Genomic DNA, 26,305 nt, shown 5'->3' with positions numbered 1-26,305 from the left:
TAATAAAAATTCTACGAAGTTTAAATTACAAATTTATCCTTAAACTATTTTAGATTTACAAAAAAAAATCTATAATTAAAATTTTATATGAAGTTCAGGGATTAAAATAAAATTTTACCCTTTCATTAAACCTTTTTATATTTTTAATTTTGTAAAAAAAAAATTATATAAATTTTATGAATTTAATTTTTTTAAAAAAATATATAAATATTTTCCAACTTATTAAAAAAATAAATATATAATAAGGATAATTTGGTCAAATATACATTCTAATAATATTTTATTCTTTTAACCAAACACGATAATCTTACATTCCTGTTAATCCAACCAAACACGATAATCTTACATTCTTGCTAAGCCAACCAAACACAAAATACAACATTCCCAGTAATATTATTCTTGATAATCTTATATTTTCATTGATAATCTTACATTCTCTTAACCAAACACATGAAATGGTTTCTCTCTCTCTATCTATATATATATATTTATTATCTAAATGAAAATATAAAGCATGTAAATGTAACTGAATCTTCAAGTCTCTGATCTGACCTGCCGACTTTCCTCAAACTAGACATGGCGGAAGAGAAAGAATCAACGTCGATTCCGCTGAGCCAAGCGGAAAATGGTGGCGTCGATCCCGAAGATCCGGCAAAGTCTCCTCCTAGCTCCTCCAATTCGTCCACTCGCAAGGTCCTTTTCCTCCCCTTTTATTTATTTATCTCTTTTAGCTTTGACTTCCACCCAAGTTATGGATCAATTAATCACGCTGAGTTTCCGATCTGTGTTGTAGGGCTTTTCTTAAATTTATATTTGTCCAAATGTAATTGAATTTTGTACTTCGATGTAGTTTGTGACTAACCAAAACTTGAGCGCAGATAAGGGGAATCCCTGCTAAATTTGGGATGTAGGGACTGAAAATGGTCAAATACTGCTCAAGATTTGTCATAATATTTTCTTCATTATATTTAATAACTGCAAGCTGGTTTAATTCTTCATACAAAAAGGGAAAGAAATTGATTGAATTCTAAATTATATCCAGATATTCTAATGGTTTCGATTGTCCCCGGGTTTGGCTTAAATATGTTCTGAAAAATAGGGAAATCTTGATGACCTTTTGATTTTTTTAACGTCAAAACAAATTAACCAGTATATTAGGATTTCGGAGTATGAAAATATTTAGGATAAACGTTTCTGCTTCGGGAACTAGGGTTTAAAATTTGAATTATACCTTTAAAAAAACTAAAATGTGGAGAAATTGGATGACCTTTACAAAGAGTGCTTTCAATATAAAGTTTTTACTCTTTACACTATTTTTTGTTAAACCAATTTGGCATTTCTAACGTTCAAATACCTTATGGAAGTTTAGAGAGCTCAAATTTTCAAGAAATTTAAATATATTCAACTCATTAGTATGAACTTATCAGGGTTTAACTACTTTTAATGGTTTTAAAGTAATTGTGTTTGCAGAAAATTAAGAAAAAAGAATAATCATCTGCTAGTTTTTTTCAAAGTATGTTTTAGAAAATGTAGAAGCTGTTAGAGCATTTTCCTAGAATAAATAATGAAACAAATAACGGCATTTTTATTTTCTAGTCTGAACATTTTTGTTTTGACTCTTCAGGCTTGTTGTTTTGTTCTCCAAAGTTGGGTCTCAAAGAAGTTCTTGACTGGATGGTATTAAGCTTTTATCTTTCCCAAAAAACATTTTCTGTAGTCCACTATTTCTTTCCATATTTCAAGCCCAACAAGTAACAACGTGTTGGCATGCAAAATTGCAGTGTGGTCCTTTTTCCTGTGGCTGTGACATTCTTCATTACTTGGTGGTTTATTCAGTTTGTTGATGGTTTCTTCAGTCCACTATATGAACGACTTGGCATTGGCATTTTTGGTAAGTTTAATTGCATTATTCGTGGCTTTGATGTTTGATGAGTCAAGTATGGTTAAATTATACGTTCTTGCCTCCAATGGAAATTATCACTAGTCCAACGATGCTTCAGAATCATCAAACTCCAAAGTTTCTTCATAATCTAAAATTGTATTCTTATTGCAAAATGATGAATTGGATGATAATCATACTATAGAGAAGTTCAAGGAAGGATAGAACTCAAGTTGCTATTGAGGATTTCAACTCCACAGTGATGAACATTTCTGAAGAAGTTGTAGCCTGAGGGTTTTAAAATGTCATATTTTCCCCCTTTTTCTGAACGTAATCAGAAGCATGTATGACCTGCATAATTTTTTAGCTTGTGAGTTTTGTGATCAATTTGGAATAATTATTACATGGTACATGCCACAACCTACTGGGTCATTCAAGAGAACTTTTCTTCCTCTTCATTCTTGCATTTTATTCAGATTTCTTTAGTGATCTTTTTGCTCTGAGCAATGATTGTCTGAGCTGTGATTACTTTCTGCAGGACTGGGATTTATCACATCTCTGCTATTTGTCTTCTTTGTCGGAGTTTTTGTTTCATCATGGATGGGAGCTGCTGTATTTTCAGTTGGAGAATGGGTTATAAAGCGAATGCCCTTTGTTAGGCATTTGTACTCTGCCTCAAAACAAATTAGTGCTGCGATATCCCCAGGTTAAACCTAATTAACGATTCTGATAAACTGTTTTTTCATGTAAATCTAGTTCAATTAGTGATCTGCATTCACAAAAGTTAATTCACTTGGAAAGCCAGGATATACTGCTTGATTGGCGTGAAATCACAATAACTACTTGATTTTGGCAATAATACAAAGATGATACATTTTCCTTGTAGATCAGAATACTACAGCATTTAAGGAGGTCGCTATCATTCGTCATCCACGTGTTGGTGAATATGCATTTGGCTTTATCACATCAACGGTCACCCTTCAGGTACTATTTTAGTATTTTGTCTATTCTTTTGCTAACATATACTGTTGTTCCTTGAATGCCATATCAGTTCCTCATGTAAAATTGGGTTACTCAATGTCCATTTAAAACTTAAATTTGCCTTTTATACCGGTATAATTGATTTTACTAACAACAAAATATAATACAAACAACACACACATATATATGTATATAAGATTATGGGTTTTGTATGGTGAACAAGACTTGTTATGCTCTGAGACAAACTGGCATGTCTCTTACGTACTAATCCACTGGTGTTTCATATGTTCTCTTGGGTTACACAATGCTAAATAAAGATGAGATTTCAACATGTGGATGTTGTGGAATTATCTACTGCGTTTTTGTCTTGTTGTGCTTATCGTAGAACTGATCTTATGATCATTTCTGAAGGAGATGGTGTTGCATATCTAACGAAAATGAAAGAAATATGTCTCCATTAAAATAGTTGCAAATCTTTTTATAATGAATTTAGAACTTGAAAGTGTTCTGATGGCAAACGTTTTTCACTTTCATTCGGTTTTCTTATAATGTAATGGATTGCCAATATCCTATTTAGTCATAGTGGAGCCGTGTTCATCAAAATGCAGTCACAGTTTGACATTTATTGCACTTGGAACTCTAAACCTTTACTGTCAGTCAATTCCTACAGTTGTAAATGCAAAGGGCACTATATTTTACAATGTGTCCAATACACATTGCGATATATAACCTTTATATTGTTATCGCCTTTCATGAAACGTAGATGAGACATCATATCATTATTCTATCCCCCACCACCTACTCTGAAAACCTATGTAATAGGGAAGTGCAGAGCCAACACCATGGGCCAAGAGACTACGAACCTCAAATTTTCATGGAGCTAGGGCTGTAAACGAGTCGAGTCGAGCTCGAGTAGTGTTGAGCTTTACTCGACTCAAAAACTCATGAGCTTAAAATTTTCAAGCTCTACTTGAAAACTCTTGAGCTTAAAATTTTCAATTTCCACTCGAAATAAAAAAAATTGAAGCTTGACTTGAGTTCAAAATCAAACTCGAACCTAAACCTTAAGTACATGAAAAACTTATGTTGTATTTTAAAAAAAAACAACAGCATATAAACGTTAATATTAATAATAATTTAATTTAAAAAATCTAAAAATTTAATATATTATTTTTCCGAGTTGCTCGCGAGCTTTTCAAGTCGAGTATCAAGTAGCTCGCTTTGACTTGTTAAGAATTCGAGTCGAGTATATTCAATTTGAGAGTTGACTGAGCTTCGACCAAGTCGATCTCGAGTAGCTCGCGATGTGTCTTGTCTTATTTACAGCCCTAGGTAGAACTTAAGCAGACTGTGTGTTAGGATGGGATGGTTTGTGTGTATGGATTGGTGGGGGTCTGGGGGTTTTCAATCACTTAAGATTAGAAGATTCGAGTCTTACTATGATTACATGTTAACCAGAACTATAATCTGATTATTTACTAGGCTTAGCGAAGATTGTACATCCTGTTCTATATTGTTGCTTGATAACGCCTGTTTCTTGGATGGTTGTCGTAACCCTACTGGGATGATTGTAATGTGCCACTTATTCTTTGAGATCCCAAATGAATGATTGCCGCTCTTGGTAGCAGTTTATAGGCGTGTAGTAGCAAAATGCTCCTTTCTACAAGGTTTTTTGGTTTTCACCTCTACACGTTCTCTTAGTAGCTCTGCTTGTTGATTGTGCATGTAGAGAGAAACTGAAGATGAAGAGCTATGCAGTGTATTTGTCCCAACAAACCATCTATACATTGGTGATATCTTCCTGGTGAACTCCAAAGACATCATAAGGCCCAATCTTTCGATCCGAGAAGGCATAGGTATTTTCTCTGTTTTCCGAAAATGTTCTTACCTTGTTATGCTTTCTCATTCTCTATATTTATTTAAGAATGCCTGCATTTAAAAATTAAGTAAAACTTTGTTTTGCTGTTTTTGGGTATGTTGATTTATGATATTTTACATGTCTGGAAGAGCTTAACTATAGAAAAGACTTTGTTTAGCTGAACCATATTGTTGAGGTTATTAAATTCATGGCAAAATAGCCCTGACAGGGAAAAGAAAAAGAAAAGTTAGGACTTCCAACTTCAAGTTTTAGTGTACCTTTCACTTTATCCGAATAGGAGAATTTGTTGGTAATGATCTCTCTAGAACCAAGAAACTTAAAAATACAAGTTACAATGAACATAAATTGTATACGTTTCTTGTTTATATCTGTATTTATTTGATTTAGCAGCAGCCAAATTCAAAATCTGTCAAACTGTACGAGTCCTTTGCAGGAGAGTCAAATGTCCTTGCAATGGATTTGTGCTCTGTAAATTTGTTGAAGTTTCTTTTGTTGGTTTACAGTGGATTCCAATACTTGTCCTGTGTGCATGTATACTTTCTAACCTTGTTGATTTCGTGTGCAAGAATGAATTGTGGACGATGAATCTGTTAATCAGTGTTGCTCCTCAGTTTGTGTTTTCATTGTTCTTACCTTTTGGTGATTATGCAGAGATAATTGTTTCTGGAGGTATGACGATGCCACAAGTGATATCTCCGCAGGAAAGGTTTGCACGGCAGAAGGAAAGAATCCCTTTGAACAGAATGATGTAACAAAAAATACATAGAGAGAAGAGGATGCCAGATAAGCTCCATAATTTACTTTTATTCCCTTAAGTTGGAGTGTGTGTGTGTGTGATAATATTCTTTGGTTATAAAACCCTAGGAGAAAGATGCTTTTTTATTCCTACACTTTCTGACAATTACATAAAAAATGTAGTAGTTTTCAATCTGACCACTGTTTGTTAGTGTATCTACGTCAATGTTCTATATAATCATCTTTATCAAAAGACGTCACTCATTGCACAGAATGTATATTTTAAATATCTTTATATTACTCTGATATGAGTTTGTTGAATTTTTTATAAGTTTTTTCTAATATATTCTAAATATAAATGTTGAATATTATAGGAAAAATAATCTGTGCAACATAATAAGCATTTAAAATTACGCGTATACGCACACACACACATGTATATATACAGTTATATAGGTTTCTCGTCATTAATTTGTGCCAATTGAATATTAATAAATGCATTATAGGATGCTGGTTCTTTTGGGTTTTACTGTGTTTTCTAAGTATAACACTATCTTTTCTTAGGTTTGAGGTAAGTTACCGAAATTGATTTATTTAATGTGTGAACAAATCTATTAAGAAATTTTGCTCTACCAATTAAATGGGAATAATTCTACTCAAATTTGCTTGTTGCTCTTCCTGAAGGAGTCCATATCTAATGTAATCCTGATTGAAAATATTGAAGACATAAAAATAAAATATTAAATTATGAGAGTAATTTGCACTTTGAGACGCTTCTTGAAGTTTAAGTCGAAGATGATAACAAAAATAATAAAATTAAGGGTAGATTATAATAGTATAACATTAATATTAGATAATATGATCATAGAGAGAAAAAACATACCTAAGCATTTTCATCAGAGTGCATGAGACTTGAGATAAACATTAAAAAAAGTAAAGACGAAAGTATAATTTTATACATAATTTTTTAATTATTCGAGGGAAGCACTGGATAGTATCTATTTAAAAAATTGTCTATTGATAATGCACATATACATCCCGATACATGCACCACACGCCTCATATTAAAAGATGGACTACTCTTTCAATTAATACACATGTTCAAGCCTTGGAAAATAAGACTAGAACAACAGCAGGCTTACGATGACTTTTTCAATGAGATCCATGTGTTATTTGGTCGACATGTCTTTTTGAGGTATGACCAACTGTCTCTTAGCTTTTCAACATTACTTTAACCTCGTGTCAATTCGATGTCGGAAACTCAAGATACGTCAATTTTAGTAAAGAAAATGCATGCAAAATTTCTTATACGAGATTATGTCAATATTACAAATTATCAATATTTTATTGATTATTCGTAATATAATTTGATATAGGATGATCTACTATCTTTTAGGGTTATATTTATTATTTTTATTAGGAATTAGAATCAAAACATGTTTAGTTTATTATTATTTATTCATTAGTTATTTAGGACTTTTGGAACTCCTCTCCTATATGAAGGAGGCTTCATTCACCATTGCAGGCAAAATTTCTTTGATTAATTATACAACATGAGAACGTTTTTGCAAGTATTGATTGCGCCTTCGAAGCATTCTTGATCATTAAGTTCTTCAAGTTTTTTGTGAGGGAGATCTTCACACTTTGATTTGCCTTCTCATTACGATTAGGAGGGCCGGTTAGATCTAATTATCAAGTTTGACTAGTCAATTGTGGTTAAGATGATTCGTAGGACAACTATCTATCAATCATTATCCTCATCAAATCACCATTCTTGCTCATCACCACCAAACCCTAATGTTTGCATCAACTTTATACATACCAGAGGAAAATTTCAATTCAAGTTGTTTCATATCTTTATTTATTTTCTTGTAATTATCTTTACATATTCATTATCGTTATTGCATTATCTTTCTAATCATTATCTTTTTTGTTTGATTTTCAACAACTTCTCCATTCAAGAAACCGTAGTTTGCGATAAGAACTCTAATTCCATCTAATCTTGTTCTTTGATTGAGTATAAATTTCTTCAATTTCGAACAACGTTCATCACTCTGTTGTCATCTCTTGTCACATCTTAGAGGCAAATTATTTGAACTCAAATTCTCTAAAAAGAACAATATTTTCTTCTATCATTGACCACCCAATAAATTCTACATATCATAATATTTTTTTTGGTAAAAGTGGTATGATATTCAACGAAACAATCATACATGGAAAGGTTACCAGTGCTTCATTAAAAAATCTCTAATTCTAGTCGGATGAAAAGAGTGCAACCTGTAACACCAAAGAACAATTCAAACAAGAGTCAGAGGGCAGTCAACCAAGCTAGGTCGATTAACATAATTAACAAGGAGGCACCATATCCTCATGGAGCAGGTTAAGAACCTCAATAGGAGGCCTGCTTAAAAAACTAAGAGAAGGATTTGTATCCGAGGCTAAATTCGCAAGCCTATCAGCAACACAATTACCAGTTCTACGAACATGCTGGAATTGAAGGTTCCAATTCCGGTCACGCAGCTTCAAGATATGCATCACAAGAGTAATTCCCACATTGTCGACTCTTTCGACATTGATGATTCGTAAAGCTTCCACATTATTCGTCTCAACCACGTTTTGCTAACCTTTATTCCAAGTACATATCAACCCCTAATAGATACCCAACAACTCCGCTTCTAATGTCGAACAAGCACCGATAAACTTAGAGAAACCAAATTGCCAACTACCATTATAGCATCGTAACACCCCCCACACTTTGCATGATTATCAATAAATCTACAAGACCCGTCAGTATTTGTAATACCCGATTTTCGTCCAGCCCAGTCAGTATGGAAAATAAGATAAAACAGCTGGAGGATCAGATGAGGGTCGTGAAAGGAGGATAATCACTGTAGCTGACAACAAAATAGCTCAGATATAACAGCTTAATTCTAATTAACTATTTAATATTTATAGTGAAGAACTCATAGTGCTTCAATTGTTTAACAAGGCCAGACCAAGTGGCAATTGCCACCGGACACAACCGTAGCACAGGGTGGATGTCTTTGATAGACGAGTTACTGATCAAACAAGTACTATCAATGCTAAAATGGCGATGAGCACGCTCCTCATTAGTCATCGTTTTTTCACAACAAATTAACCGCATGAAGATTTTAATGAGTTGAAGACCCTTACATCGATGAATAATACTCCAATTTTTTTCCTCTTCCATTGTCACAATGTTAGCAGGAATGGAGTAAGTGGATTTAACTGAAAAACGATGCGAGGTAGTCGCTCCTCAACCAATAGAGTCGTGGAGACCAGATGGAGGAGGGCATTTAATAGATTAATAAGTAATAATTGATTTTATGATTTAAATCTTTAATCTATATCAATAAATTGATGTCTCTTGTTACTAGATTAAGTAATAGATTTTATATAAAATCACAATTTGTACATTAATGCTGATACGTAAAATTTAGATTCATCTCTAAATCTATTAAAAAATTATCTCTAGAAACACATTTTGATTGAAAAGAGGATGGAGGTAGGCTGGGCTGGGCTGGGCTGGGCGGCGAGAGAGGTTTAGGTCGATGTGCAAGAGAGAGAGGTCCAATAGGCGGAAAGACCGAGACTACAGTGAAGGAAAGCCCTACTCTCTCTCTCTACTCTGGAACCGAAGTATAGAACTGAATTTCGTTAAATATCTTTTCTTCCAAGTCCTCATATTTCATACAGACAGACAAAATCCCCATTAAAAAAAATTAAAAACGGTTTCAATCTACCCCACCTTTGACCTTATCGCCTGAGCTTCAAAATTTTGAAATTCATTATTCCCATTCAAGCCTCAGATACAGAGACCAAAATGAAAAAGAAAGGGTGCTTTGTTTCAGCCTCAGTTTCGATCTCTTAGTTTCTTTGCAGATAGTTATGGTAAATCCAACAAAAACTCTTTTTGTTTGGTTTTAGGGTTTTTGATTGATTTTTGGTTTAGCTTTGATAGTAGGAAAGAAGGCAATTGTGACTGAGAGATGGATCGGTATCAGAGGGTGGAGAAGCCGAAAGCAGAGATTCCCATAAACGAAAATGAAATTAGGATAACAACACAAGGCAGAATGAGGAATTATATTACCTATGCCACCACTCTCCTCCGAGTAACTTCCTTTGTCTTCTTTTTCTCTTTTAATTTTTTATTTTATCATTTCATTACATGTTTTTGCTTTATTTCAGGTATTTGATATGACATTTTCTTAATACAATTGTTTGGATAAGTAGCTATGTTACTTGGACACGAGTATGCTTAAGTTTTTTTTGAAGTTTTCCATTTATCCGGAAATCCATGTCCCGTAAGCATGTCAAAACATACATGCATCAGACACATCCACTTTAAGAAGTAGATTAGATATATGGAGGTTTAATTTTATGCTTCATTGTGTCAATATTGTGATAATTGGGGTTTAGTAACTGCATCATAGTTCAAGTATATTTTTATGGTGGTTTTTAGGTTTATGGAAACAACTTTGTGGCAAGTAAAAATCCACTCTTCGTCAACTTCGATAAGCTTCTTAGTATTTCATTTATAGTTTACATATAAAGTTGTAATTGGTCCACCGTTCCATTGAACGTGTTGTAACAGATCTTTCTTGCGGCTAGCAATCAGTTACAGAAATTATATCACCCACTGAAGAATTAATGAGATTATTGCAGTTTGAGTATTTTATATTTTCCTGGAGGGGGAAAAGGCTTAATATTCCTTCATATAAAACTAAATTGTTTTTTTATTTAACTTTTTCCCCTCTAAATTTTATGTAGGAGAAAGGTTCCAGTGAGATTGTTCTTAAAGCAATGGGCAGGGCAATTAATAAGACTGTTATGATTGCAGAGCTAATCAAGGTAGCTTGAAGATGTCTCTTTCTCCCTGTCTCTGTTCTCAATTACGTGTTTATTAGTGTGTGTATATATACATACATGTCATTTTCTTCATTTATATCAAGGTTTCTGTTTTCAGAGGAGAATTGCTGATCTTCATCAGAATACTTCAATTGGATCAACTGATATAATCGACATGTGGGAACCACTAGAAGAAGGCCTTCTTCCGTATGAAACATCAACTCTTTTATGCTTATTAAGTTCTTTGCATTTTCCACGTGTTTAGACCATGGATATTATGTTGATTGGTTTTCTGTTCTACTACAGTCTGGAGACTACTCGTCACGTGTCAATGATCACTATTACATTATCAAAGAAGGAGCTGGATGTGTCCTCTGTAGGGTAAGTAATTGAGATCCAGTTTTTCATTTACATAATAACATTTAAACACTTAGTGACTGCTTACACTTATTTTAATTGTTTCAAAGGTGGTAGTCTAATTTCCTTCTTTGGATTTAGGCATTAAATGATGCATTTATGTGTTGTCCTTCGTTTTTGTTTCATCTGAAGAATTATCTCTTTCTTTTTTTTACAACTGTATGGTTCCATCTTTTTCTCATATAACATGGATTTTTTAATACCATTTATCCAGTCTTTCAGTGAGAAACATTGAATACATTTGAGCTTTCCCATTCTTTGATTTTGAACTGTGCTTCTCAGGTCATATCTAATTACTCTTAAAACGCAGGTATCAACCTCCTCTTTCCGCTGATCAAGTGAAAACATTGAATGAATTTGAAGATGAGGGAGGTGAGCAATCTTGTTTCGTAAACAAGTACTTATTGAAGGGAGAATGAAATTGTAACACCTAATATTTTGATCTCATCAAGCTCCGGAGCCTCCACCAGGGACGCAAGGAAGGGGACGAGGTGGTCGAGGAAGACCTAGGGATAGAGGTATTCTTACTATAACATATACAGTTTTCAGTTTGAGTATACCAACTTCCCATTACCCTTTTTACTTGAATTTAGAATAATTATCTCAAAGCAGTGTAGTTTTCCTGGTGCATCCAATGACTCCTTTTTTGTGCATGGTGAAGATTGCATATATGTTTTTTTTTTCTTTCTATCCATTATATATATTGTCTTATTATAGTATTATTGTTGCATTAATCTCATTGGTATATATTTGCATCCATTGCTTCCTATTTTTTTCACTTTTCTTTCATGTTGTGACTGTTTATATAATTTGGTGAATATTCTCATTGGATGTGTTCTGCCTCTTTGATGGGTTCAGGAAATTATGGTGCAGTAGGGGGTTACAATGGTGATGGTTGGGATGGTGGGCGTGGCATGAGTGGCCGAGGTCGAGGGCGTGGAAGAGGTAATTCTTACCGTGGTCGAGGACGAGGCTTTGGTGCTGGAGAGTACTATGACTATGGTGAGTCTGATGCACCCCCTGCCCAAGGTCGAGGTAAGTTTTTGATTTGGAACAGAGTTTGAAGTATGTTGTATTCGTTTGCTGCTAACTTGTTGTTGAATAACAGAAATGAAAATTCAGTTTCACATCTTGGAAGTGGCACACATGATTTTAAAGTTAAAATTCATCTTTTGCAGTATAATAACAATGTTAACTACCTACCTTCTAGGAAACATGCCTTACCAGCATTCAAAATTCATTGCCAACTTGCAGTCTTTTAATTTATGTCGATTTTTAAAAAATAAATTAGTTGGAAATTTCGAGGACTTTACTGTTTCCATTGGAGTGAAATATCTCCCGGCTTTACCCTAAACCATGTTTCCAAAATTTTCATTTGAAGAAGAATGTGCAATTGACAAAAGAATTGGGTTATGATAAATGTACTAATTTTATTAAGATATGAAATGCCATCCTTTTTCCAACTGTTTTATTGGATGACTTCATATTAGATTCTATTGGTAATGGTTTGTTATACCTTGTGATATCATCAGTACCATATGATTTGCTTTTCATCATATGTTTGTAGGACGTGGTCGTGGCCGGGGAAGAAGGGGCCGTGGACGTGGACGTGGTAGGTACTCCAGGCCGGACTTGCCAGTCCAAGAAAAAGCGGCTTAAGAGGATGGGAAGATTGTAGTTGGTGTGTGGTAGTTTGAATTGTGGATGGATGCCTGCTCTTGTCGTGAAGTTGATGATGTTTAAGGTAATGTTATGTTTGGTTTGGAAGCAAGTTAAAAAAGTGCAGCAGCCTGCCATTGGTGGCTTGCAGTTTTGCCATATTTCTAATTGTGGTTTAGGGAATGTTTTTGCTGTGAATTCTGACAAAAGTATTTACGGTTTTACACACAACCTAGAAAAAGTTGTACAGTCTCTACATTTTAGGAATAATAGAGCAGTACATTCTTTTATTGTTGATTGCATTTTGCATGCTGGAGGCCCACTGTACAACTGTAAACTAAGTGAAAAATTGGGTAATCAAATCCTCTTTCCTTTTGAAATCTGACCAACTTTGTTGAATATAGAAAAGAATGAAAACCAAGACTTGACATTCATGTAGTTAATGAGCTAACAGGTATGCATTTTTATGCTCAATAAGAAAAGCACTTTGGAAAGGAACATTATAACAACAAATAAAGCTGTTGCAGTTACCACTAAACGGCAAATGCATTTCCTATAGCCAGCCTGAGAGCAAAACCATGTCCCTTTCCTGCTCTACACTGCAGGAACAGCACTAAAAGACTTCTAAATTACCATCCTCCCTTGTCCCCAAGAACTTGATGAGATGCATCTAGAGTTCCGCTGCTTTTGACTTGCTCCGACCCGAAGATGGTCCTTCATTGACAGGTTTTGGTTGAACTTGATCTCATGATGCTTTGGTTACCCCATCCTCAGCGGTGGTTGAATTTCTTTCTCAGCTTTCTTAAACTTCATTGCTGCCCGTAGACTGGCTCCGGCTACACCGTTTGTTCCCATCAGATGAATTGGATGATCTTCACTAGGGCTGTAAATGAGCCGAGTCGAATTCGAGTATTGTTGAGCTCGACTCGACTCGAAAACTCTAAAATGGAGTTTGACTCGACTCAAAAACTCAAGAGCTTTAAATTTTTAAGTTATACTCGAAACCATGAATTGAAGCTCAAAAAAGCTTGAAATGAAATTTTTTTCTCAAATTTAACTCAATTGAAGCCTCAAACTTGAACATGAACCTTAAATACATAAAAATCTTATACTACATTTAAAAAAATCAACACATAAATGTTAATATTATTAATAATTTATTTTTTAAAAAATAAAATTTTAATATTATACTTTTAGTTGCCCGTGAGCTTTTCGAGTCGAGTATCAATTAGTTCGTTTCGGCTCATTAAGAACTCGAGTCAAATATTTATCAAACTTTGATCGAATCAATCTCGAATAGCTCACGATCTATCTTATCTCATTTATTGCCCTAGCCTCACTCCCACCAGCCACCAGATTGATTCCAATAGGAGGATTGGCCGATCCCTGATCAGGAGAAACAATAGCACACTAGTTGGCTTGATTCCAATAGGAGGATTGGCCGATCCTTGATCAGGAGAAACAATAGCACACTAGTACGGAAGGAAACGGCATCGTTTGGTAAAAGTGTGAAAAAGGAAAAATTGGCCCATGCAGGTTTCGGACTTGCGACCTTCGCGTTATTAGCATGACGCTCTAACCAACTGAGCTAATAGGCCAATGGTTAGAACTTGGCGAGTTTATTTATATAACTATATAAATAACATATTGAAATTTCGAAATAAATCAGGTGCTTGAACCTCTGAGGTATTTCAGCTATTTGCTTCTTCTCCCACAGCCTGTATCCTTTCACATGTTGGGATTATTTATACATGTGGAAGGGAGGAGGAATCTTTGGAGCTAATGACTCTATTATACTAGTAATCAAGACTAATAAATATTAAAGAATTAATTTTACGTAAAAATAAAGATAAATTTAATAACATGTGCTTCTATTTAATCAAAATGATACGACTCCTTATGTCTTCGACAAAAAACTGTTAGATATTTTATTTGTCTTGGAACCCTGCGCATTTAGCCACTGTCGTGGAAATTGAGAAACAACTAGCCGGCCACGAAAACGTACGTGGGCCACCCCATCACCACCCCGTTCGGCAGCGTCAACGGAGACATGCAAAGAAATTGCCGACCTCCACCATATAGCAAGAAACGAAAAAGAAAAAAGAAAAACCAAAGGACACAAAATGATGACAAGGGGTTACCGTCATAAATTCAAATAGCGTTCCGCTATTTAAACAATAGCAGTTATTAACGATAAAGGTATCGTTGGAATGCTGTCACTACATTAACATGAGGTTGGAGCACATGAGAAATCTACATATACACAGAAATGCAACACGTTGAATTCTTCATTGGAGAACCCCCAATGGAATGATGGATGAATGAATACATGGACAAGAAAAAGAATAGCAGGTGAATGCGCAGTTGAAAGGAAAAGCAGCCATTGATGCCAAACTCAATCATCTAAAGCCATCAGTTATCTTTTAATTTCTAAACAAAAACACATAGCGACAACATAAATTCTTGCCATATCTAACCTTCAAGGGTTTAGTCTCCTTGTAAATACTCTCAAGTAACCGATACCTCCTCTTCTTAATCGGTCTGGAAATCTCTTCTTCTTCCCCAAAAATCTCTTCCATCATTGCACAAGTTATCTCTCTTGACTTTTTTCAAAACATCTCTTGCCTTTGATCTTTGTTTTAACGTTGTTGTTGTTGTTGATGTCTTCATCGCTGTTTTTGTTACCTTCATCGCAGAGTTGAATAATCTGTTGAGCCGCTGCTTCCATGTCCGAATCCGACATCAGTAACAACCTTTGCAACCAGTGCTCGTTTGATTTGATTAATTTTGACAAGCTTTTTTCATTGGGGCAGACGTAAAGCGTGTTTTGTAGGGTTCGTGTTCTGTAGTTTTTGGTCAATGTTGCAGACTTGCAATGTATACTCTTACAAAATGGATTTTTTTTTTTGAATTTACAATCTAAATAGGTCTATGGCATATTAACTAGACCTAGATGTGTACATTGGGCTTGAGTAAGATTTTTTCTTCGACTTATAATTTTTGGATTAGTTAAAACATATTATTTTTTAATTTTCACTAATTTAAAAGATAATTATATTATTCTAATAAATTTTTACTAATCCAAAATTTGTAAATCTCGAATAATTTAAATTTTCTAAATTTCGATTGATCCAGTAAAAATAATTTATATAAGTGTTGATAATATATATTACATGTATATATTATGTATAATATATCTTTTTAAAAACATTGTCAAATTTTTTGATAATTTATAAGTTGTCCTTTTATAACCTATGATATATATTCAAAAAAAAATTAATGATAGTTTTAGGTGGTGTTTGTTTTTGCAGAGGTAAAAGGTCTGTAGTCTGCGGATCACATCTGCAGGCATCTGCAGCATAAGAGGTGGACCAAAAGTCTGCAGTCTGCAAGAAGAAGACTGTTTGTTTTTTAACGTCTGCAGACTGCTAAAATAAACTGAAATATAAATAAATTGATTTTTTAAACTATACTCAAATAACCATTTTTGCTATTAATTTTTTAAAAATTATAAAATGTCATTAAATTTAATGAATTATTACAAAATAGTCACTATAATGTTGTAATAAATTATAAAAGTTCGATAATATAATAATTATTTTATAGTATTTAGATAAATTTATTAATAATTTTATAATATTTTAATAAATTTAATAAGTATTTTATAATTTTTTAAACTTTATTGACGAAAATGATCATTTGTATATAACTCAACGATATCTAATATATTTTATTTGAAAAAATATATTAAATAAATATTATACGAATTTTATTATTATAAATTATTACATCTACGGACTATTAGATTTTGGTTTTAATATTATATATCCTTTTAAAAAAAATTATTAAATCAATCGATAATGAAATCAATTTGATTTTAATTCAATCTGTTTGTTTCGGTTTAAGTAATTGTTAAAAAATTATATTTTAATTCTCAATTATTATCGATTCACAAATATATCAATACTTGATTTTATAATATCATTTAAATCATCTTAATTTATTCGAGTGGTACAATCCGATTCTAGTAACATCAAAAAATATATATAATATATACTCCATATAATATACATCAATTAGTATTTTTCTATTTAGAAAAAATATATTATTTGTTATTTATTTATTTATTCTGTATAAAGGGACTTTCGTACTTTACCATAATTAAATGATAAGAATCAGAATTTTCAATAGTGTGAATATTTTTTAATTAAACCATTTATTTTGTCTTTTAATGCTAATAATTGTATGTCCCCGTGATTTTCTAAGTTTTTATATAAAAAAAAGTTTACTAAGTTTAATTGTATAATATTTTTTACTAAGTTTAATATATTTTTTCAAATAAAATATATTAGATATCGTTGAGTTATATACAAATGATCATTTTCGTCAATAAAGTTTAAAAAATTATAAAATACTTATTAAATTTATTAAAATATTATAAAATTATTAATAAATTTATCTAAATACTATAAAATAATTATTATATTATCGAACTTTTATAATTTATTACAACATTATAGTGACTATTTTGTAATAATTCATTCAATTTAATGACATTTTATAATTTTTAAAAAATTAATAGTAAAAATGGTTTTTTGAAGAGGTTAGAAGAGTTTTGAAGACATAAGTCCACGTTTGCGCCAAGAAGAGAACGCGCAGACGTTAGAAGAGCTTATGTCTTCTAAAAAACAAACGGTCTGCGAAGCCCAATGTCTGCGTGGCGCAGACATAAGAGCTTTGAAGACCTTAAACATTGAAAACAAACACCACCTTAGTATTTTTAATATGAATATTTAATATTTTATTTTTAATGTTTTATATTTATTTTTTTGAATATTTAAATATTTTTATATTTATAATTTAAATTAATTAAAAAAAATTAAATAATTCCTTGAATTTAAAAAACAAATTTAGCCCTCAAACAAAATAAAATAAAATAAAAACAAATTTAACACATCTGTCATGTCATCTGCTATAGTTGACTATCACGTTAGTACTGTAGATCGTCACGTTAGCACTGTAGACCGTCACGTTAGCACTACAATAGTGAACAACGCAAAATGTTGGTCAAACGGCTATAATAAATTTATTTTCTGAGTTGAATGACTCACATTAAGAGAAAAATAGTAAGAACGTTACATTGGGTTCTTGTTAAAGTATAGGGGTTGGGTTGCCTTTTTGCTTAAAAATAAAGGGTAAACTATGCATTTAGTATCTAAATTATTAGTTTTGGTCTTTTAGTACATAAAACTTTTAATTGTTCAAAAACACCCTAAAGCTTAGTTTTTGTTTTATTTTAGTACCCCGTTCAAAATTTAACATTAAATTTTTGAAAAAAAAAACTGAGAGTTTACATACTAAAACAATAAAAAATGATAGTTTAGGTACTAAACACGTTAAGTTTTTTAACGGTGGGTACTAGAATGAAAAAAAACTAAACGTTAAGTGTGATTTTTAAAAATTAAAAAATATAGGTATTAAAATAGACCAAAACTGATAGTTTAGGTACTAAAATAAAACTAAAAAATATTTTTTCTAAATAAAATATAAAAAGAACTTAGAATTAGGGATGGCAAACGGGCGGGTCGGGTGCGGATACCCCCTCCCCATCTCCATATCTACATAATATTTTTCAATCCACCAACCGCCCACCACCCATGATGGGTACAAATTTTCAAATCCATACCCGTCCACGCGGGTACATTTTCAAATCCATCCCCACACCCACTACCCACTAGCGACATACCCATCTAGACCCGCCTGACAGCAAACTAATGGGATGTTGGAGTTGGTTCCCAGACAGTTCGTGATGGGGTAGCAACGCATGCTTCAATTTGTCAGAGGAGTGGCTCTACGAATGTTATGGAGATAGATTATAGGGAGTATGTAGTCGTAGAGCTGGATTGTTGAGTTGCTTTCGATGTTAATACTCATAGTGCGCCTAATATGGGTTTTGAGGGACTAAAGAACATAGAAACTGCTGCTTTTGATGTTAATGCATATAGTACGGCTAATTTGTGTTTGGATTGGCAGCATGGGCTAAAGAGCATGGAAAGTGACGTGGTTAGTGGGATTATGGGTTTAATCAAAGAGCCGAATATTTTCCTAATTAAAGACCAGATTAAAGACTAAATATCCTTATTATTTGGTTAAATTATATGTTATATATTATACAATATTAAAATTTATAAATTAGTCTCTAAAATTACACCTAAATTTATAATGGTCCAAAATTTAATAGATATTTAGTTGGGCGGGCGGATGTGGGGCGGGCATATGCGGGGCGGGTAATGTCTCAAACCCATTACCCGCCCACCACCCACGACGGGTACCACTTTATAAATCCACACCCGCCCACTACCCGCTAAAATTATACCCATCCCCGCTCCAATTGGAGCGGATGCGGTGCGAAATCCATGAAACTGTACATGTTTGCCATCCCTACTTAGAATCATTTTGAAAATGCTTTTGCTAATTGAAAAAATGATTTTCCAACCCTAAGCAATTTCAAATACTCAAAATATGATTTAAAATTATAGTTGAAAAAGTAATTTTTAACGATATTTTTTATAAAAAAAATCATTTTTGGGGTAAAATCATAATTTTCGTTCTCAATTATTTAATTTTAATTTACAACACTATATCTATCTAAAGTGAACATTTAATTTTTCCAAAATCACATTTTAACCTAAATCCCAAAAATAAATTAAACTATACATTTCAGAAACAATTTTAAAAATGATCCTATAACTTGGATTTATGAGCATTACATTGGACAAGACCAAACATTACAACAGATGAGACAAGCATTTAAAAAGAAAGAATTTTGGACACGGATCCTTTTAACTCCCAACAAAAGAATAACAGTAGTAAAAAAGAACAAAGAACAAAGAACAAAGTGGTCAGCCCTATCTACCACACCCCAACCATAGTTTATTATTTGCCATACACAACACCAAAATCTCAGCTTTGCTCTCCACCACCACGCAAGACAACACTAGTCCCTTTTCACAACAGCCTTTGCCCTTTGCAAGTGACATGATTCAAGTGCCAAAGCTCTTTTCTTCTTTATTTTTGTCTTCACTTTCCTAGTCGTCGCAATTCAGCCCGCAAATTTCTAAAATCGGACCGTCTTTGGAGACGAACGGGTTTATTCGGACCCACATAAGGGTCAAGATCGAGGCCAGCAGGATCGACCACACCAATATAATGGTTGGCATCCGGTCCTGTTTCCCGAGTAAACCTTTGAGGAAGGGATAGAGGTGGATAATAACCCAAAGGGCGAAAAATAGTCGCCCGAACAACGGTCCCCATGAATCATACCCGTTATTGATGGCATCCGAGATTCCGACCACGACACCGATTATGTTCATGATCAACAAGGTGGTGGGCGGGATGAGCAAGGATGTCCACTTGAAGAGGTAGAGCTCGGAGAACTCACCATCATCAGCTGCTTTCGAGGTCACAGTGAAGCTTGTGCTGACACCAGCTAGAACCTTTAGTAAACCCTGAAAGAGGGCAAAAAGATGTGACGAAGCACCTCCGATCACCCAGAACTGCTCGTTTCTCCACCAGTCATCGATACCAACACCACCCCACTGCATCTCGAGAATGCCAGTTGCAGCTATCGATATAAAGAGTGCCATGAATATAAGACTGGCATAGTTGCTGATCTGCAAGTGTTGGAATTCAATGTTTAGACTAGGCCCTAGTTGATAAGCAGAAGTTAAAAATCGACAACACATACAGGTGGAGACGGTAAAGAAACAAAACTTCATCGATGAATTAGCAGTTATCAGTGCTTTAATATCAACTCAAAAAGAGTCAAACACGCAGAATTTAATCAGGTATGGAGCATAAAACAAGATAAAACTGGTTCTTACCTCTGGAACAATAAACTTCCCAGTAAGAAGACAAATAGCTGGAAGGGTACAGTACACAAGCAATGGAATAGAGGTCCATGGATATACAACCGAGTTTATGTAGGAAAATCGCTCCAACCATTTCAACCCGCCTCCATATCCATACCATATGGGACAATGTCTGCTCAAGAAAATTTCAACAGATCCAAGAGCCCATCGCAGAACTTGGTGTAGACGATCTGAGAGATTAATAGGAGCTGAACCCTTAAAAGCAGGTCGTTTAGGTATGCAGTACACGGATCGCCAACCATGACAGTGCATCTTGAACCCAGTCAAGATATCCTCAGTCACAGAGCCATATATCCAGCCAACCTGAGTTGCAAGTTCAAAATTTTGATGATTATGAGATATTAATATATTACAAACTTGCCTACATTATATACTCTAATTTTCCAATTTTTACTTACTTCCTTTCCCCATTCTGTTTTATCTTCGTAACCGCAACTTATGACTTGGATCGCTTCACTAAGTAATGACGCCGGGCTTGCATTTCGAGGAACTCCGCCATTCTCCAGAAGAGTGGAAGCCACGAAAACAGGGGACTGACCAAATTTCTTCTCCAGTTGCATTTGCGACGTCTCAGATGACTTCTGAGAGTTTGACTCTGACAGTGGCACAGATTTCTGGTTTAGAATGTTATATTAAGCACACTACAGAAACACAGTTAGATTAATGGAATTCTCAGTTGCCCCCTCGTAAGTAAATCCTTACCTGAAACTCCTTCAATGTTTTCAAGAGCGTGTATCTGTTTTGAAGCTTCCCTTTGCTTCGTTTTCTTTGTCGTCTTCTTTTGCTTCGATTTCTTGTTCTTTCTGGAACAACAGCAGAGACAGCAGAACCATTTTGGCAAACAATTGCAGGTCTTACCGGGCGGCTTCTTGGTAACTGGTGCGTCATAACCATAAAGTGCTTGCCTTCGGAAAACACACCCCGTTCCGACATATATCGGTCCTTGTATGCCATCTAATCCTTTCATGTTGATCTGGTTTGGGTTTACGGGATTAGGTTTTGAAAGATGAAAGAAAGGACCGGTAAATAGCAGGGAATAAATGAAATAAGCTTACATCAAAGAACACAACATTCCGATTCGAGTATCTATCATGTCGATCAATTCCATCGAATCTTTGAGGAAACTGTACATAACAAATTTTCTTTCCTGATGTTGGATCCATCATGAAACACATGGCTTCTCTAAGAGCTTTGCTATTGTTAATATAGTGATCACAGTCGACGTTCAGAAGATAAGGAGCATTTGAGAGAACAGCCGAGACTCGTATCTTCAGTAAAAAATTAAAAGTTCATAAGTTTGAAACCATGTGTTTAGTGTTAACTGCTAAAAGAGCATGAAACATAAAGAACTTGTGCCTTACCAAAGCATTCATAGCCCCAGCCTTTTTATGATGTTCAAACCCTGGCCTCTTCTCACGAGAGACATAAACTAGGCGAGGCAACTCATTTCCGTCCTCATCGCGAACACCACCATGACCAAGGAAAACCTGCACATAAAAGGAATCAAAGATGATTCATGAGCTACTCTGACATATCACAAATAAAATAAATAAACCCAATTTTCAAAGCAAGCATCAATGGTGCTGTGTTCCCTACAGCAAGTCAGACACAACACCATCTCACCTGAATCATTCCGGGATGGTCACGAACACAGTTTCCAGGCCAAGGAGTTCCATCCTGCATCGTCCAACCATCCTCCGGAACCTTCTGTGCTGTGGCAACCAATCCATTTATCCTAACTTTAAATTCTTCATACTCTCTCTGCATGATCAAATAATTTATTAAAATATATTAAGCATTACATGCTATCAAGAGCAAAAGCCATAGTTACTAAATGCAACCTCAGATTAGTTAGAACTTAGAAACCACAGATCATTTTTAGAACTCAAAATACAAAAGAAATGAAACAGAACACATGTTAAAATGCACGACAAGAAGTCACATACCTTCATTTCTCGCCTTTCCCTGACAAAAGTTGGATGTACTTTGTCTTTTAGGTAATCTATCTTCTGAGAAAAATACCACTCTGGAGCACGAGGCTCAATATTGAATTTTTTACAGAAAGGAACCCATTTCCTAGCAAATTCGGATGTCTCAGAGAGAGCCTCAAATGTGAGCATGGCAGCACCATCATCTGATACATAACATGCAACTTTATCAACCGGATAATCAACAGCGAGGATGGACAAAACAGTGTTCGCCGTGATCAGTGGAGGTTCTTTCATTGGATCCACTGTACTGACAAAAACATCTATACTAGCTAATTCTGATGGCTTCCCTTCTTTCTCATACCTGTGCATAAAGGTGATATTAGCAAATAAAGTAACATCATATTGAAAATAACATGAAGGAAAATTGAACATGGATGCAAAATCTAAATTCATGTCAAATAATCGTAACATGTCAAACATAAAAAGCAATGGGCAACACCACAAACCTCAAGGATAGTCGATCAAGGTATGTTTCGCGCTGTATAGGGTACCATTTTGGGAATTGGTCCAGAATCCATGAAACGGCAAACCATATTTCACAAATTACAGAAGTCAACCACAAACCATAAGCATCCCTGACTGGATGTAGAAGTCTATAGTGAAAAAAGAGGCCAAGAATTGCAAGACGAAGGATGATAATCATTCTGTATGGATTTATCTTGCTTGAAGGAATCGGCAGCTTCCTTGAAAGTGGTTGCCTGCCTTCATCCATCCTGAAAAGGCAAACCGTTTTTCAAATGATGAAGCAACTACATCATGATACAAAGGATACCCTGCTGCAGAATTCCAGGGGGAAAAAAAGTCCGTCCTAAAACTGTTTTGTAGAAACTAGTTCAGTAGCAAATTAAAACCATATACTTTGAACAGTCACTCACATTGGCAAGTCGGCATCTAGCTCGTCTCCATCAAAGTTTCCACCATCACCCTCTCCTTCATGCTTAACCACCTGAAGTTTGTCATTCTGCTTTTTCTTCCACTCCTCCATCCGATCCTTCCATGAGACACTTCCATAACCATATACCGCTATATCTTTCTCAGGAACCATCGGTCTAGGTTGCACTGCAGCAATGGAAATTATAAGGTTCAAGACTAGAGAGGATTTATTTAGAATCGATGACAAACAGAAGGATAATGACTTACAGGGTACGGATGGTTCAGCATAACTCATTGGATGAACTCTATTTCCATGACCCATAGACGAGGGTACAATAAGAGCATGCTGATCGGCAGAAATCTCCAATCCCTAAAACAATAAAACCATTCTCATAAATGCAACTTTTTCCTGTGCAATAAAGAGTAAAAAGACGGCATCCATAATATGGAAATTCATATAAATTGAGAGATTAGACGAGAGACTAACCTCCTCGCCATAGGTCAAGAGAGGAATTTGAGAGCTAGGAGGAGAAGAATATAGTTCATCATGGATTCCGGAAGCATTAAGGTGGGAACCACGGTCCATGTTTAGGCGTGCAGTACGCATAGCCTCAGTAACTTGTTGAGGATCCAAAGTGTCATAGTCAAACTCATTGTCCAGATCATCTATGTCATCTTCTTCTTCGTCACCTTCAACTCTAGGACTGCCTGCAGTTTACATCATTGGTTAGGGACAATGGTTAACTCAGTTTTGGTTGCCAACGTATACCAATACTTGCAGTAAAAATCTCACCTTTGATTCGTTTGTATCTGGTTTTGCACTGAGGGCAAGCCTGGTTTCCCTCTCTTCTCTCATATTCATAGCAGGTTCGGCAAACAGGGAAAGCACATTCATTGCAGGCGACAAAGGGCTCCCCATCTACTGTAATCTCAATCTCATCTCCACAAATCTGGCACGTTTGACCACTCAACTCCTTCACGGACTTTATCTGGTAAAAACCACAATCATAAAGAGAATGCCATCAATACTTATAAACAACTACATGCCACAACAAATTAAGATTGCTGATGAATGTTCTACATCCACAGCCTTGAAGGACAATGGTTCTCATCGAATTTCAGAAATGCTCGAAAGTACTAGAAACTAACTAGTTAGTCACATCAAAACTTGACCAGTTATCAATCAAAGGCAACAATTTGCTTATCTTTTTGTAGAGATAATTTACAACTTCATTTCCATTTACTTACGATACTTAGAAACGAGGCAGAATTTAACTAATTAATATTTCCAAGAAGTGCAGAGCTCAGCATTTTCAATAAATTCACAGCATCCATTGGTCAATTTCCAGAGGATTTGGATATTTCTGAAGAATCCACAGTTTGGCACGGACAACATTTACACCAGAAACAGAATCTTATTCTTTTCTTCCAACTGGTGCCAAAATTTCCAGAATCTATACTAAAGGAACACCAAAATCTTAAATGCAAAAGATAAATCTTAGGCTCTCCTAATAAAACCAGAAACCATATAATTAACAACACCAAAAAGAAACAAGTCCTTCACCTGAAGGCTGAATCAACAAACATAACGATTTTTTTCTGGAAAATGCTTATTAATCAAGTGACACTAGAACAAGTCAACATTTGCATCCTTCAGGGGAAAAAAGAAAAGTAAATGACAATAATAGAGATTTAACTCTCAAAATAGGAAGACAGAGGCACTTGTGTAGATTTAGCCTTAAAAAACCCTAACTTGATACATTTCTAGTGAAATCCAGATAAAACAAAGTGAGAGAGAGAGAGAGTAAATTTACACATTTTTAGGAATAAACACAAAAAAGAAAGAGGATCGAACTTATTTCATAAAGCAGTAAAACAAGCAAATTGGATTCGTTAAATTAACAAATAAGGCCAAAAAAGCTGATAAAGTTTTTTTTTTCGAGTGAGATTTGGAATGTCTTACTCTTGCATTTTCATCAGCATTGATCAAGACAAACTCATTTCTGTTGTGAGAACCAGCAATGAGTCGACCTCCGGTGTCCATAACTCGGTACACCAACAAAAGAAACAAGAACAACCCAACTCAGAAAAACTCGGTCTCCACTTCTTCAATGAATGAAGTCAAATACAATACGAGTACCAACAACTTCCTTTGAAAAAAAATTGGACCCTTGGCCTCCCATCAGACAAAAACCCAAACTGCAGTTCCACTGGGAAAAGGGAAGCCTTTGAGTGATGATATATAAACAAATATGATTTTAAAATAAAAAGGCAAAGGCAAAAAGAAGAGAGGAGAGAAGGAGTCTGGGTTTTTGTTTGGATTGAGAAACAAGCTCCGTGTAATCTGGTTGGCAGCTTTCGTCTCAATCTAAAATGGCAATTTCAGAGAGAGAAAGTGTTGAAATATGGAAACGTAACAAAAAAGGAGATGACAAGCAGTATACAATACAACTCATCATCTAATTAGAGAGACATGAAAATTTTACTCGGAGAAATAAAAGGTAACAAAGGTGACGGGTCCAGAAAACGATGGTGGTGGCGCCGGCTGAGGGTACTGAGATAATATTAAAATATTTATTATTATGAAATAATTAGATGATGAGTTAATATAGTATGAAGTGTACAAATTTATTGAGATAATACAGTGGGAAAGTAAATTCGTTAATATTATGTGTTAGAGAAATTATTGATTTTTAAATATGAGAAGTTCTTAATTTATTTTTTTTATCTTTTGATATTTGATCAAAGACACTCACATTAGCTCTCGTGCCTTATGCTCCAATAATCATCACCAAAATTTTCGAAAAAATGTGTCAATTCACCATCTTCGACTAACTTCTTCGTCAGTTTGAGGACACCAATAACGACATCACCATTTTCATGCCTAAAGTCTTGCATAGAAATTGGAAAGACACCAAGTTTTCCGTTTTCATGAAAATATCAAATGATTTATACGTCTTTTTTTAATCTACTATAGATAACATCCTACTTTAAAAAAATAAAGTCATGCGATATTTGTTTGAAGAAAATTCCTCATCTCATTATTTAGAGATTTTATGGTTTAGGTTCGTGATTATAATATAATATATGT

The 26,305-nt window shown here is 34.5% G+C and overlaps 3 protein-coding genes and 1 non-coding gene across 5 annotated transcripts; 2 read left to right on the top strand and 2 right to left on the bottom strand.

Moving 5' to 3' along the window:
- The first annotated feature begins 535 nt into the window (after positions 1-535).
- On the top strand, positions 536-5,497 carry LOC120130518 (protein LIKE COV 2-like). Its single transcript, XM_039147745.1, has 7 exons — positions 536-693; positions 1,625-1,677; positions 1,782-1,891; positions 2,418-2,585; positions 2,766-2,863; positions 4,590-4,716; positions 5,391-5,497. Exons 1-7 carry the CDS (start codon positions 577-579, stop codon positions 5,489-5,491), a joined length of 774 nt encoding a protein of 257 aa, XP_039003676.1. The 5' UTR covers positions 536-576; the 3' UTR covers positions 5,492-5,497.
- A 3,725-nt stretch (positions 5,498-9,222) lies between these two features.
- Positions 9,223-12,676, top strand: LOC120130795 (keratin, type II cytoskeletal 1-like). Of its 2 annotated transcripts, none has more exons than XM_039147954.1 (9): positions 9,223-9,386; positions 9,457-9,607; positions 10,266-10,346; positions 10,462-10,550; positions 10,650-10,724; positions 11,071-11,132; positions 11,213-11,278; positions 11,619-11,795; positions 12,328-12,676. In XM_039147954.1, exons 2-9 carry the CDS (start codon positions 9,485-9,487, stop codon positions 12,417-12,419), a joined length of 765 nt encoding a protein of 254 aa, XP_039003885.1. In that variant the 5' UTR covers positions 9,223-9,386; positions 9,457-9,484; the 3' UTR covers positions 12,420-12,676. The 2 variants fall into 2 exon arrangements, with proteins under 2 accessions (XP_039003885.1, XP_039003884.1); XM_039147953.1 differs by having other exon boundaries at positions 9,226-9,386; positions 9,448-9,607.
- A 1,267-nt stretch (positions 12,677-13,943) lies between these two features.
- TRNAI-AAU lies at positions 13,944-14,017 on the bottom strand. Its single transcript has one exon. It is a non-coding gene; the product is annotated as a tRNA-Ile (tRNA).
- Positions 14,018-19,424: 5,407 nt separating this feature from the next.
- On the bottom strand, positions 19,425-25,664 carry LOC120130931 (cellulose synthase A catalytic subunit 2 [UDP-forming]-like). The gene is made up of 14 exons (XM_039148075.1): positions 25,178-25,664; positions 24,008-24,203; positions 23,702-23,922; positions 23,482-23,584; positions 23,217-23,400; positions 22,788-23,054; positions 22,297-22,642; positions 21,974-22,111; positions 21,712-21,837; positions 21,406-21,618; positions 21,053-21,323; positions 20,749-20,945; positions 20,303-20,653; positions 19,425-20,092 (listed from the first exon to the last, which is right to left on the bottom strand). Exons 1-14 carry the CDS (start codon positions 25,256-25,258, stop codon positions 19,508-19,510), a joined length of 3,279 nt encoding a protein of 1,092 aa, XP_039004006.1. The 5' UTR covers positions 25,259-25,664; the 3' UTR covers positions 19,425-19,507.
- Positions 25,665-26,305: the final 641 nt, after the last annotated feature.

This window comes from Hibiscus syriacus, unplaced genomic scaffold (assembly GCF_006381635.1).
Source record: "Hibiscus syriacus cultivar Baekdansim isolate YM2019G1 unplaced genomic scaffold, ASM638163v2 tig00110548_pilon, whole genome shotgun sequence".
In the NCBI taxonomy this organism is placed as follows: Eukaryota; Viridiplantae; Streptophyta; class Magnoliopsida; order Malvales; family Malvaceae; genus Hibiscus; species Hibiscus syriacus.
This window is presented reverse-complemented; position numbering and strand designations above follow the sequence as displayed.